This window comes from Meriones unguiculatus, chromosome 10, assembly GCF_030254825.1.
Source record: "Meriones unguiculatus strain TT.TT164.6M chromosome 10, Bangor_MerUng_6.1, whole genome shotgun sequence".
Taxonomy (NCBI): Eukaryota; Metazoa; Chordata; class Mammalia; order Rodentia; family Muridae; genus Meriones; species Meriones unguiculatus.
This window is the reverse complement of record NC_083358.1, coordinates 53,950,884-53,964,433: the sequence shown is the minus strand read 5'-3', so window position 1 is coordinate 53,964,433 and position 13,550 is coordinate 53,950,884. Positions and strand designations below refer to the sequence as shown.

General features: G+C 42.1%; 1 protein-coding gene across 4 annotated transcripts in view; it reads right to left on the bottom strand.

The window, feature by feature from the left end:
• Miga1 (mitoguardin 1) overlaps positions 1 to 13,550 on the bottom strand; it is a 55,405-nt gene that overhangs the window by 4,040 nt on the left and 37,815 nt on the right. For all 4 annotated transcript variants that reach the window (XM_021649633.2, XM_060392483.1, XM_060392484.1 and 1 more), the window contains exons 9-14: positions 11,947 to 12,065; positions 11,588 to 11,660; positions 10,592 to 10,678; positions 8,968 to 9,066; positions 6,984 to 7,118; positions 4,974 to 5,027 (exon numbers count right to left, since the gene is read on the bottom strand). In XM_021649633.2, the coding sequence (XP_021505308.1) occupies positions 4,974 to 5,027; positions 6,984 to 7,118; positions 8,968 to 9,066; positions 10,592 to 10,678; positions 11,588 to 11,660; positions 11,947 to 12,065 (567 nt within the window). The remainder of the gene's footprint in view (positions 1 to 4,973; positions 5,028 to 6,983; positions 7,119 to 8,967; positions 9,067 to 10,591; positions 10,679 to 11,587; positions 11,661 to 11,946; positions 12,066 to 13,550) is intronic.

Sequence of the window (13,550 nt, the reverse complement as noted above, 5' to 3'; positions counted from 1 at the left end):
TAGGTCTACTTTCTCTAGTAATGAAACATCAACTGCTAGCCATTATGTGGGCAGCAGTCTTGGGAGCAGACCAAGGTTCCATCACGAGACAGCGTCATGGGAACATAAACTGAAAAGTACCTAAGAGGCAGAGGGCTTCATACTCTAGCCAGCAGTTTCAGATGAGAAGCACTTTCTAAAAGGCAAGTTTGCCTCATAAAAACATACACTGACTCTTTCTCATCCAGCCAGAAAAATTTCGGATTTTTCAAAATCCTAGAACATCTCTTCCAACAAGGACAACCTACTCCCGACAAGTCGCACCTCTAACCCTTCCCAAACAGTCCATCTACTGTGGACTAAGCATGCAAATACATGAGCCTATAGGGGCCATCCTCGGTTGAACCACCACAGAGCATCTTGGGTTTTGCATTTAACTTTTACTTACTAAAAATCACGCTGTAGCAAGTCCTAACAATGCTACAGTACTCTTCCATGTAATTTTTAAGGGTATTCTGACTACTGTTGTTTTCATGATTTGAAAGTCTGACTCAAGTGTAGTATCCAAAATGCCCTTCTGAAGTGGTTTTTAAATGATTAAGCATGAGGGCTGCTTGAGGAGTAGTACAGTGCTTGCCCAGCATGCAGGGCCCAGGGTATGATACCCAGCATCCTATGAGCCAGGTGTGGTGGATGCGACTCTAATCCTAGCACATGGGCAGTAGAAGCTAAAAGATTAGGAACCTAGGTCAGTTCTGGCAACACACAGAGCTCCAGGCCAGCCTGTGGCATAGGAGAGCCTGCCTATAAACAAATAAACATACATAAATAAGTATCAAATTATTTTTGCTGGGATTCTAACCTTTAACTAAGAAAGTCCATATTATTAAACTTAGTCATGTGATTGACTCTTCTTATGAAATACTGGTATATATATTTGCATTTGGGAAAAAAAACTCTAAGCCAGGGACTGATAACTGAATTTCTAGGTTAGTAGATTATAGGTTTTAACTATATCCTTAGGATTCTCTGATTTTCCTCAGTGTTTGCTGCAATGTTTGTTTTCCTTTTCATTTCTAACTTTATTAATTTGGGTCTTATCTTTCTTTTGGTTAATTTGTCTAAAGGTCTGTCAATCTTGTTCATCTAAAAAAAAAAAAACTTTGTTCCATTGATTCTTTTGAATTGTTTTTGTTTCTATTTTATTTGGATTCTCCTTTCCTATCAACTGATATTGGGCACTGTCTGTTCAACTTTTCTTTTCTTTTCTTTTTTTTAGTTTTTTAAAATAGGGTTTCTTTGTGTAGCCTTGGCTGTCCTGGACTCACATTGTAAACCAGGTTGGCCATGAACTTACAGAGATCCACCTGCCTCTGCCTCCTGAGTGCTGCGGTTACAGGTATGCACCACTGCCTGGCTGTCCTATTTTTCTGAAGCCTTCAAATGCATCATTAAGTTATTACTAAGATTGACATCGCTCCCTCCCCCACCTGTGTGTGTGTATGTGTAAGCACTAAGTACTATAAAGCCAGAGATTTCCAATATATTTCAATTCTAGGAACTTAAGATTTTCCTTTTTAGGCTGGAGAGATGGCTCAGCAGTAAAGAGCAATGGTTGCTCTTTCAGGGGACCTGGGTTTGAGTCTCAGCACCCGTAGGGCAGTTCACAGCCATGTCTAATTCCAGTTTCAGAGGGATCTGATATTCTCTTCTGACATCTGTAGGCTCCAAGCACACATTGCCGCTCAGACATACATGCAGGCACAACACTCACATGATATAAAATGAATAAATATAATTGAAACATTTTTTTTAATTAAAAACTACTTTCTTAGCTTGGCACGGTGGTGCATGCCTTTAATCCCAATATATGGGGAGGCAGAGGCAGAAGGATCAATATGAGTTCGAGGCCAGCCTGGTTTACAAAGTGAATCCAGGACATCCAAGGCTATACGGAGAAGCCTTGTCTCGAAAAACAAAAAGACAAACCAAAACCCCAAACCTCAAACTTTCTTTCTCAATGTCTTCCTTGATCTAATCATCATTCCATAGCATGTTCTTTAGTGTCCATGAATTTGAGTACTGTCTAGTGCTCTTGGCATCTTGTTTTATCCCATTGTGGTCAGAGAGAATATAGTGTTATTTCAATTTGTTGACACTTGCTTTGTGTGCTAATGTTGTCAGTTTGGAAGAAAGTTCCAACTGCTGTAGAGTAGGTATGTTTTGAATGTTTGGGTGGGTGTTCTGTGTCTCTTACATCCACCTCGATTGTGACACCAGTCACTCCTGTGCTGATTTTGTCTGGATAACCTGTGCACTGTGAGAGCGACATTATCACAGTGTTGAAGCATGCTTCTTGCTGAACACTCAGGAACAAAGCAGCTAGCCAAACAAGTAGCACTCCATAGGTTAATCTATGCTTTTACTTCAAAAGGTATGGATTTTCCTCTTTTTCTTTTTTCGAGACAGGGTTTCTCTGTGTAGCCTTGGCTGTCTTGGACTCACTTTGTAGACCAGGCTGGCCTTAAACTCATCTCACAGAGGTGTGCCTGCCTCTGCCTTCTTGAGGGCTGGGATTACAGGCATGCACCAGCACACCTGGTTAGGTGTGCTTAGTCTTAAGAGCAAAGTATTTTTCCCAGTGTCCTCTACGGATCTGACTTGGTGTCATAAACTCCTTTAATCTGTTTGTGCCACAGAAAGTTTTCTTTTTCCTTTGAGAATGACTGATAGTCATTTGTTTTTTGTTTTTTTCTGAGTACAGTAGTCAGGGATGTCAACTATGGTCTTTCAGAACTTGTAGAACATCCATTTGAGCCATTACGGCTTTTAAAATCTCCACTAAAAAGTGAATATAGCTGTTATTCTGATGGGCCTTACTTTATACGTGACTTGGCCTTTGCTTTCTTGTAGCTTTCAATATTGTTTCTTTATTCAGCACATTTATTGTTTTGACTATTATTTGACAAAGGCGATTCCTTTTCTGGTCCCAACCATTTGATATTCAGTATACCTTTTGATTCTTGATAGGCATCTCTTGGGAAATGCCTACAAACAAAAATTTGGGAAATTTTCTTTTATGAGTTTGTTGAACATATTTTCCATGACTTCAACCTGGGTTTCTATTTTTTCTTCCATGTTTCAAAAGTTTGTTCTTCTCACAGTATCTTAGAATTCACACATGCTCCAGTATTTAGTGTGCTGGTTGGCTTTTTGTTAACCTGACACAAACTAAAGCCATTTGGGAAGCGGGAAGCTTAACAGTCTGATTGTCTCTCCAGACTGCTTGTAGGTGAGTCTGAGGGACATTTTCTTGATAATGATCCAGGCCACTATGGGTGGTGCCATCTCTAGGCACATGGTCCTGGATGATATAAGAAAGCTGAGTAAGCCAGGAAGAACAAGCCAGTGAACAACGTTCCTCCATAGTTCTGCTTCAGTCCCTGCTTCCAGGTTCCTGCCTTGAATTTCTTTGAGGCACTTTAATGTGGAAGTGTAAGCCAAAGAAACCCTTCTTCCAAGCTGATGTTGGACTTTCTTTTAGTCTAGTTCCTCTACCTTGTCTTGACATTTTCCCATTTGATCCATTCCACCAGTGAAGCTTTCCACTGAGGATTTTTGTTTTTTGGCTCTGTGGGTAAAGAGCTTGTCATGCAAGACTGACAACCTGAATTCAGATCTTTAGAACCCACGCAAAAGTCAGACACACGGCACTCAGATCTGCAATGCCACCATGTTCCTATGGGGAGACTAGAAGAAGAGACAGGAGAACTTTCAGCTAGCCTGGCTTACATAGCAGCAAAAAGAACCTGTGTCCAACAAGCTGGAAACGTGTGGTCTGATACCTAAATGTCCTCTAACTTGCACAGCGATATTGTGGCATACCTGTGCACCCACACGCAGGAAGAAACACACACAGACACATGTTTACAATCATCCACCCACTCATTTCAAACATACACACAAGCTCATACCCACTCCCAGAGAGAAAGAGACAAAAACAGAGAGACACACAGAGGGACAGTCAGATATAGTATGGTTTCTGGAATAATTTAAAAGCAGAATTATGCAAATAGAGTCCCTAGAATTATTTCTAACAGCATCTAGTGAGGATGCTGGATAGACTATGCTACAGAAACTGGCCTTGCAGGCTCAGTGTCACAAATGTTAGACTGAGAAACATGGATATGGTAAAACAAGACAGGTTACTGGGCACATAATACAGTAACAGTCAGTAACTGCACAACACAATACACTAAGTACTTTCCATTGAGCGTTTTGCTGCTTTGTTATTGTTGTTGGACGTTAGGACTTTTGTAGTTGGAACTCAACTGAAGGCCACTGAGCTACATTTGAGTCCTTAGCACTTTACACCGAAATCTTCTAAAAATTGTATAAAGGAAATATTGTCATTCTTTTTCTCAAAGTTGAAAACATTAAGGCACAGAGAGGTTAAGCAATAATATTATTAGTGACATTTCAACCAAGTGACATTTCAACCTAGGCACTCTCACTGCAGCATTTATACACTTTACCCAGTGCAGGTGAGAGCAGTGCCTTGTGGGTAAGATGGAATGTTCATCATAGATCTAGAAACCCCATGGGCTAATCAGTGCCTTTATTGCCTGAGGAAGCCACCACTCTGGTCTGTGAGGATGCACTGAATAAAGAAAGCAAGGCTGCCTTTGACATCCCTCTTTACACACAGGCCTCTTTGTTCTGAAGCAGGTGTGTCCCCCCCCTCCCCGCCCAAGATTTATTTATTTATTATGCATACTGTGTTCTGCCTGTATGTACACCTGAAAGCCAGAAGAGGGCACCAGATCTCATTATATTAGATGGTTGTGAGCCACCATATGGCTGCTGGGAACTGACTGTTGGAAGAAGAGCCAGTGCTCTTAACCTCTGAGCCATCTCCCCAGCCCTCTCTGCAGGTATTTTTTACAGCAACAGAAATGTACTAAGGGAGGAATCTGGGGCATAAGGAGTTTTACCTTCATCTGCTGCCTTTTCTGTTTCAGCACCGACCAACAACTTGATGCTACAGCCTAAATATACAAAGAGGAAAAAAGCAAAGTTTAATTTTATACCCATTATCAATATTTCCATTTAAAAACAGTGAGGGCCAGGCAGTGGAAGCACACACCTTTAATCACAGCACAGGGGAGACAGAGGCAGGTGGATTTCTGAGTTCAAGGCCAGTCTGGTCTACAGAGTAAGTTCCAGGATAGCCAGGATACACAGAGAAACCCTGTTTCAAAAACAACAACAACAAAACCAGAAACAAACAAACAAAAACCCAAACCAAACCAAACAGTGAGTTTCATTGGAATTCTAAGTTTCTTGGTCTAAATTCCAAAGAGAGTAACAAACATTAAGGATGACCCCAGGTCAGAGCAGATACTTCATTTTTGTGAAATGAAAAATTACATACAAAGCCAGTAAGAGACAAAGGCTGAAGTCTAGAATCAAAGAGCTTAGCAATTATAACACAGTTGTCAAGGTACACACTCTGACTCTGGTCTGTAATCCTGGTGTGTATGAGGTGGAAACAGCAGGTCCCCAGAATGCTGGTCAGCTACAAATTGTCTCACAAATGAACAAAATCAGAGGTACTAAATCCTGTTCCTAAAGAAAACCACTGAAAAGAATATACGTACATACATACATACATACATACACACATACAGTATATACAGAAATAAATGTTCTCTATTGAATAATGAAGATAAATTACTGTCTTTCCCTCAAGAACAGTATTGCTGGAATATCTGGGGTAAAGCTAAGTTTCCCTCAAGAACTAATGAGGCAAAAGAAATGTCTTAGTGAATCCTGATGAAGCCTGCCTGCCTCTACTCTGGCTGGCCCAACTTCACCAAATCAGTGCCCGAAATGAAGAAGATGCACTTTCTGTGGCTACAGTATACTTTAGTGAAGGAAGAGTTACACATAAATGCTTTAAAGTGCAGTATGTGGAAGTTCTAAAATAACTGTGAAACTGCAATGGAACTTTTCAAAGGCATTTATGGCACTCAGACTTCACATGAGAGATGATGCTCCATGCTACTTGTTGGTTCCCAGGCCTGACTTTCAAAGAAGAATTTCATCTGAAGTGATGCCTATGCATCACTTTATTTGTTTGCTTTTTTATTTATTTCGGATTTCTGGAGACAGGGTTTCTCTGTGTAGCCCCGGCTGTCCTGGACTCATTATATATACCAGGTTGGCCTTGTACTCACAAAGATCCACCTGCCTCTGCCTTCCTGAGTGCTGGATTACAGGTATGTGACACCATGCCTGGCTTTATTTATTTTTTTCTTTTGAGACAGGGTCTTTCTATGTAGTTCTGACTGGCCTTGAACTCACATAAATATATAGTGAGAATTTTGGTTTCTTTAAAACCCAGTTATGTGTATATGTTTTTGTTTTAATACAAGGTGTGGGATATGAGGCTGCTTTAGATTGTCTACAGCCACTAATTATGATTGTCTCCTGTTCTAGGAGGGGCGTGATATTTTTGCTAGCTGCAGATAGTTTAATTCTGGGCACTCTGGGGAGGGGATAAATAGGAGAGCCTAAAGAGGGCCCAGGGTGGCTTCTGTTTCCCCCTTCCCCCCACACTGCATTTGATATTGGTGGTTTTTTAGTCTGGTGGATATTCTGAAGACAAAGATTGGAGAGGAACCCAACGCCCCAATCAGCAGGAAGTAGTCTAAATAGGTCTACGCCCCCTTTCCCTCTAACCTTTCTCTTTTACCTAGTGTTGGAGGGTTGGAAGGGATTAGGGCAGAGTAAGGGTTGGAAGTGAGGTTGATATAAAGACCTAATCGAGTAGCTCAAAAAAGTGCACGCACAGAGATCTCCCTGCTTCTGCTTCCTAGGACTGAGTGCTAGGATTGAATGTATGTGCTACTGCCCCTGATCTCTATGTAGCTTTTTAATCAAGCGTCTATCTGTGATCATTTCCATCAAACTCAACGGCAAAGAAAGCTAATGCCACTTACGGTTTCTTTGAAGGAAGAGTTGAGCCAGCGATTGTTCACTACACTCTGTATGGATGTCGGCGGGTTTTCTAAATCTTCAAAGGAATCCAGCAATATAAAATCCAGAACCACATCATAAAAATTTAAATTTTTCACCTGTTTGAAATTGTAAGATTGAAATAAGTATTACAGACAGGAGAGTATGTGCTTTATAATGGCAGGTTTTTAATGGCAGGTTTTTGAACTGCTTAGCTTATGTTTCTCTGCAAAAAGAATATTAAGTCCAGAACTGCAGTTCCAGGGTCTTCCTGGCACATGAGGTCCAATCAGTTTCCCCCTGCTGTTCCTTTATTTGTGCTCTGTCAAAAGTGTTGCTTACTGGCTTACGCACCCCAGGTCTGCCTGTGTGACCCTAGATCATCCATCATGCTCTATCATTCATGGGTAGTACGCTGTATCATGTGCTGCACCAGGTGTCAGAGACCTACAGTAGGCACACCAGAAACCTGGGGCCTACTGCAGAAAGCAGCAAGAAGCCATCCCAGATGTCCAATCACAACCCCGTAAAGACAGTGACCTCTCAGAGCTCGCAGTGGAGATGGTTTTTAAGCTGATATTAGAGGTGGCTTCCCTTAGGAAGTGAGCCTTCCTAATCACAGGACATTCCTGTCAGAGACTTAAGGTCATAAGAAATACATGGTATTGAACGGAAAGAAACACTGAAGTGTGCTACAGCAAAACAGGTGGAAAATCTGGCAGGAAACAAGGACTAGATCCTGTAAGGATTCAAACGTATATGAAGGATGTTTACTTTATTGTCACAGGAAGATGGTGATGACAGGAGATAAAAGCTCACATATTTTAAAGATGGTTTTGGCAAGTCAGGCATTGGGCATGTAAGTGTAGGGAAGCAGAGGCAGGATTGAGAGGTTCATCACCAGCTCCACAGAGTTCAACGCTGGGTTACAATGAGACCTGGTCTCAAAACAGCAGGAAGACAATTTTAGCAGAAGTGTAGGTGAACAGACTTTGAGAAGAGTAAGGGAGGAAAGGCAGTGGGCAGGGAGTCACAGAAAACAACGATAAAAGTAGATTAGGCAAAAGGCAATGCAGCTAAAGGCAACCAGGAATAGAAAAAACCTGAAAAAGCTCAATTAGACAAGGGGTTTTGATTTATCTAATTTAGAGATGGATACAGAAAGATGGGGAAGAGCAGGAAGGGTAAAGGAAGGGTCCTGTGTCTGTACCCACTGAGCCTCTGCTGTGATGCCTCTCAGCTCAGTGTAATTCATTCTGCAAGTTTCTCCTGCCCAGTGCAAGAATGCCATTTTCCCAAGGATTCCTACTATGCTTTAGTAGATGCTGGTTAGAAGCCAAGAGCTGTGTGCTGAGAATATTATTTCTGTACTGTTGCCACTCCTAGATCCCAACACAACCAGAGCGAAGAAGTACTTACATGCCCAAACCTTTATGTCTGTATCAAGCTCTACCATGTATACATTACAATCTGTGAACTCACACATACAACTGCAATGTAAGTTTTAGGTGTTTATACCTTCTCTCACACTAAGACTCTGTCTATGATTTTTCTCGGTATGTTTACTTCTGTTCTATAAATCTACCTCCTTGGTTCTCCTAAGGTGACCTGTCTCTTGTTCATCTTAAACTACTCTTGCACAGGACGCAGTAACTGCCTTCCTAAATACTGCCTACCACTTGATTTTTAGATGGAAGATGTGAATGAAGAAAAAGGCTTTTAGAAAGCCACTTCTTTTTAACCAATCCATGTATAAAGGATATAGTATCCATTGCTTATGACTGTCAGAAATATGACGGTACCCACCAGCTGGATATGACAGTACCCTACCTCTGCACAGCTGGAAATGATAGTAACCCACCTCCACACAGTAGGATATACTATCACTTAAAAAAAGAGAAATAATGCCTCAGTCATGTAAATACATACAAATACCAGGAATAAAGATGGCGTAAAATTTGAATTTACCCCTCTGGCAGCAAGTTCCATCTCAGTACTAGCCCAGTGATCAGTCTGCTCTAAAAAATAGATCATTTCATCAAAAACATCTTCAAATTTCTTTGGATTCTGCAAAGAAAACATATTGCAGTCTAAACATAACATAACAAGACTTAAGCCTGCAACATAAGTTACTTTTCAAGAAAGTTAGTTGGCTCTTAATTATTCTAGAAAACACTCTCAAGGCATGCCAAGCTGTTTACTTTTTTAAGCGTCTTTCAGCATCCCACACTAGCCTCAGATGACCTGCACAGCTGGGGGTAGCAGCAAGGGTCTACCTTCCTTCCACGTGTGCGCTTACACATGTATGCCCTCACCTGTTATAGGGTGCTGGGCTTTAACTGAGGTCTTCTTCCATGACAGGTTAGGCAAGTGGTCAACACTCTCAGCCCTTCATTTACTATTTGTTACCCTAGTTCACAGCAACCAAGAGCAAGAATGTCAGCAAACTGCTGCTCAGACTTTAAAGTGAAAATGGGGTGCCAGCAGATGGCTGGGGTGCTTCCTGTGCAGCTTGGCTTCTCTTGGAGGCACGCTGGTTCAAAGCCCCATGCTTGTCTACAATGGGAAGGCCAAGAAAGCAACCCAAGATTTATACTGTGAACTGGAAGGACAAAGCATTGCTGGAGAGTCACTAAGTACTATATGTTTAAGTTACTTCCCCATCATCATCACTCCATCCTGAAATAGGGTAAGATGAAAATAGTTCCACTCTACAGATGAGGGAATGGGAAGTGAATGAACTGGACCTGAATACCAAGGGGCAAAAGGCTAAAGCAGGCCTGTTAGTTTTCATGTTCATCTGGACAGGTCTGCATGGAGTGAGGTGGCCCATTACAGCCACCTCACTCCATGCAGTTCTTATCAAAGCCCCTGCCTCACTCAGTCCAGTGAAGATCAGCGACAGACAGCGCAGTCTGCTCCAGGTTCCTCAGATCTCTGCCCTCCACCCTCCTCCTGAAAAGGCTTGAGGAGGCAGCAGCCACACCTGGTTGTGGTAGCAACTCTCCTGACAGGTCTCAGCTGACATCTCCAGAGTCACAGACAGTTCTAGATTACTTGAAACAACCTGGTCAAAAGGGCAAGAGCCACAGAAAGTAACTCAGATGGAAACTAGCGCTCTTCGAGCCAGAGGGGGTAGTGCACATCTCAGAGTCCAGCACCCAGCGGCAGAGGCAGGAGAATCAGCACACATCTGAGTCTAGCCTGAGCTACAAAGTGAGTTCCAGGCCAACCAGAGGGACTCAGAGGCTCAACAAAAGGGAAGTCAATATTGTTTGGTGGACCTTCCCAATTACTTACAAAGGTTTCTTCCACTATTAAAATTTAAATATACTTTAATCTAAAATAGAAACCTTAAAAAGTATTGATTTGGTAGGGTGCGTGGCATGCATGCCTCCCTGTGTGACACAAGGGAACGCCTGCTGAGACTGGTCCTGGGTCATGTGTGCTCTGGGAGATCAAACTCAGGTTGTCAGGCCTGGGGGCAAGGACCTTCACCCGAACTATCTCAACAGCCCTTGTTCTTTAGGAGTTAGTAGTCTCAGTTAGAGAAAACTAGTAAGAACAGAGCTTGGTCAAAGAATATATTTACCTTCCGTGCTTTCACAATTAAAGCTGACAAAATCTTCCTTCCGCTTTCTGCAAGGAATGTCCTGTTGTCCGCTTCTGAAAGGATTAGCTGAAAAACATCGATCCCCATCATTTCTCCAAGGTGAAAACGAACGAGACCCAAAACCACAGGAGTGACCAAAACAGCCAGAGCACTGCTCCCAAACTCAGTGATGAAAAGAGATTAAGGGCAGATAAATTTGAACTTAAATTCTGTTTTAGAAAGTTAAATATCTACGTTGAGTTGCTGGAAGGACCCTTAGTGGTTACGGGCACAGACCAAGTTTGGTTCCTAGCATCCATGTTGGGCAGCTCACAACCACCTGCAATTTTGACTCCACTGGATCTGATTTCCTTTTCTGGTTTCCATGTACACCTGAACTCATATGTACTTACCAACTTATATACCTACCTACCTACCTACCTACACATACACAAATAAAATAAATCCTGAAACTAAAAAGATCTAAGGTAAATTTTACATAGATTTCAAACACAATAACAACCCTTTATTATTTTTGTTTTGCTTTTTGACACACAGTCTCTCACTGTGTAGCTCTGGCTGGCCTGGAGCTCACAGACTAGGCTGACTAGCAGAGTAGGCTGGTCTTGTGCTCACAGAGTGCTGTCACTAATGGTGTGTGCCAGCACTTCTGGATTTATTATTAATATCTTTACTCCTTTTTAGGAATTCCATACTTTTTATCACTGATTCAAATTTTAAAAACCTAATGAGGCACTGTTTCATATATCAAAGTGTCATTTGAAGGAGCTATTTCCACACACTCACACCATCACAATATTCTGGGAAGGTGTGGAGAAGGACAATGGCAACAAAGCAGGAAGGAGGGAGAATGACTATCTGATTGCCTATCTGCCATTAGCAGCCAGAACAATGAAGAGCTGTCCTGTGCACAGACAGGACCTAGAACATACAGGCTGATGAATGGGAGACATCACTTAGTGCTGTAGGAAATACCTGAAAAGCCTGCCGAATACAGTGAAGTTTGGCGAGAAAATCACTGTCTCCAAGGCACTCCAGCATCTCAGTTCTATGTGGTGAAGAGCAGAGGGTAACTGTTAAGTTTCACTCCAGATCAAGCCTTCCACAAATCTGGATGTGAGCAGACCTTAACCACAGGACCTTAATAGAAAACACATGACCTCTGCACACTGACAGACCATGTACAAAATTTACTTGGACCAAAAATGTACTCTTTATTATTCATACATATGACTTAATAACTGTCACACAAAAGAGCAACTGTGCCCTATATATTATTACATAATAATATATTAGCCACTAAATATTAGCCACAAGCTAAGCTGGAATGATACCTCAGTACTCTGGTGTAAATTTTTCCTTCTTCAACTAAATGCATGGCTTCTTCATAAAAAGGGCAGCGACAAAAAGATTCCAGGCTGTAGGTGTGCTGTGCTTCTCCATGTTCTGTAAGCTGAGAATACAGCAAAATAATTACAGTGAAGTAAGAAGAAGTATGAAAAACTAGGATTTCCATATTATCAAAATACGTTAAATGTGACTGACCCATAAAATCACCAACATTTTATGTAACTAAAACCTAAACTCATTTTACTTTAAAACTCAGTTGTAAAAGTTCAAATGCTGAGAATAAAGCTTTTAGAAGCTGCCACATAAGGTCGAATGTTGACAATTCTTGAGGGACAGAACTTTTGGGAAGTGCTGACACCATTAAGTTCTCTCCTCTGGTGGCAACTGCATTACATGACTTGGTTTTTCAAACTTCTGTAGAGACAGACCTGAAAATGAAAACTACACAGCTCAGAGCTCCTCTACAGATTCTGCTAGTGTCTGAATACATGCTATCTGGACTTTGCAAAAGGCACAAGAAGACACGTTAGGTTGTCAGAGTTCTTGAATTTTTGTCTTTGACAATTTATGCCATTGTTTTCTGGAGGAGCGTTTCAGTCTTTCTCGCCTCTGCACGCTGTAGCTTCTGCATGTCACACACTCCTGGTGATATGTTCAATGCTTTAGAGTAAATGATCTCACTTATTTCTCACAGCAGACTGCAAGGTCGGTAAGACTGCTATCGGCAACATACAGGCAAAGGAGCAGAGATGTGTGCTGACAGGAAGCCAGGCATAATATTCCAGAACGTAGGCTCTTTTTGCAGAGTGTGCATGTGGAGGCTGCAGGTTAGTGTCTGGTGTCTACCTTGATCATTTCCCCTATTCTGTAAGACCGGTCTTTCACTAAACCTAGAATTGCTGTGTTAGCAAAGCTAGCTGACCAGCGAGTCCCAGGGATGCTCCTGTTTCCAACACCCAAGCTCTGGGGTTACAGGTGCTGCCCATGCAGACTGCGTACGACACAGGCACTGGGCTCAGCCTCAGGCCCTCTGTGTCACACTGCTCCAGCCTCAGGTCTCATGCACTCAGGCAGATGACTTTCTCCTTTTCTTCAATGCCACAGAAGTGGTCCTAGCACCAGTATCATGCAGGCTAATATAAATGTGGCTTAAGGCCAGAGAGATGGCTTGCCAGTAAAGGTACTTGCATCAAGTCTGATAACCTAAGGTCAAGTCCCAGGACCCCATGGGAGAGGACCAGTTTCCTCAAGCTGTCCTCTGATGTCCATTTTTGCATGTAGTTCAAACCAGCAAGTTCTCTTGTGCTGGGGATTGTGGAGTTTAAATCTTTCAACAGAACCTTAAAAAACAAAACAAAACAAACAAAAAAAAACCAAATAAACAAAATAAAAACCCCAAAGATAGCTATCAAGGGCTATCTGCAACTGTGACAAACCCAGAGAAAGAACTGGAGGTCACTGCTCAGGCCTCAACTGCTACAAAGATGTTTGGAAGTAAGGGGGAACTCAGACGTGGACAACTGCAAAGGAACATGTGGCTCCCTGGCTACAGAGCATCAGCCCTCATCTCACTGTCTCCAACAGAGGT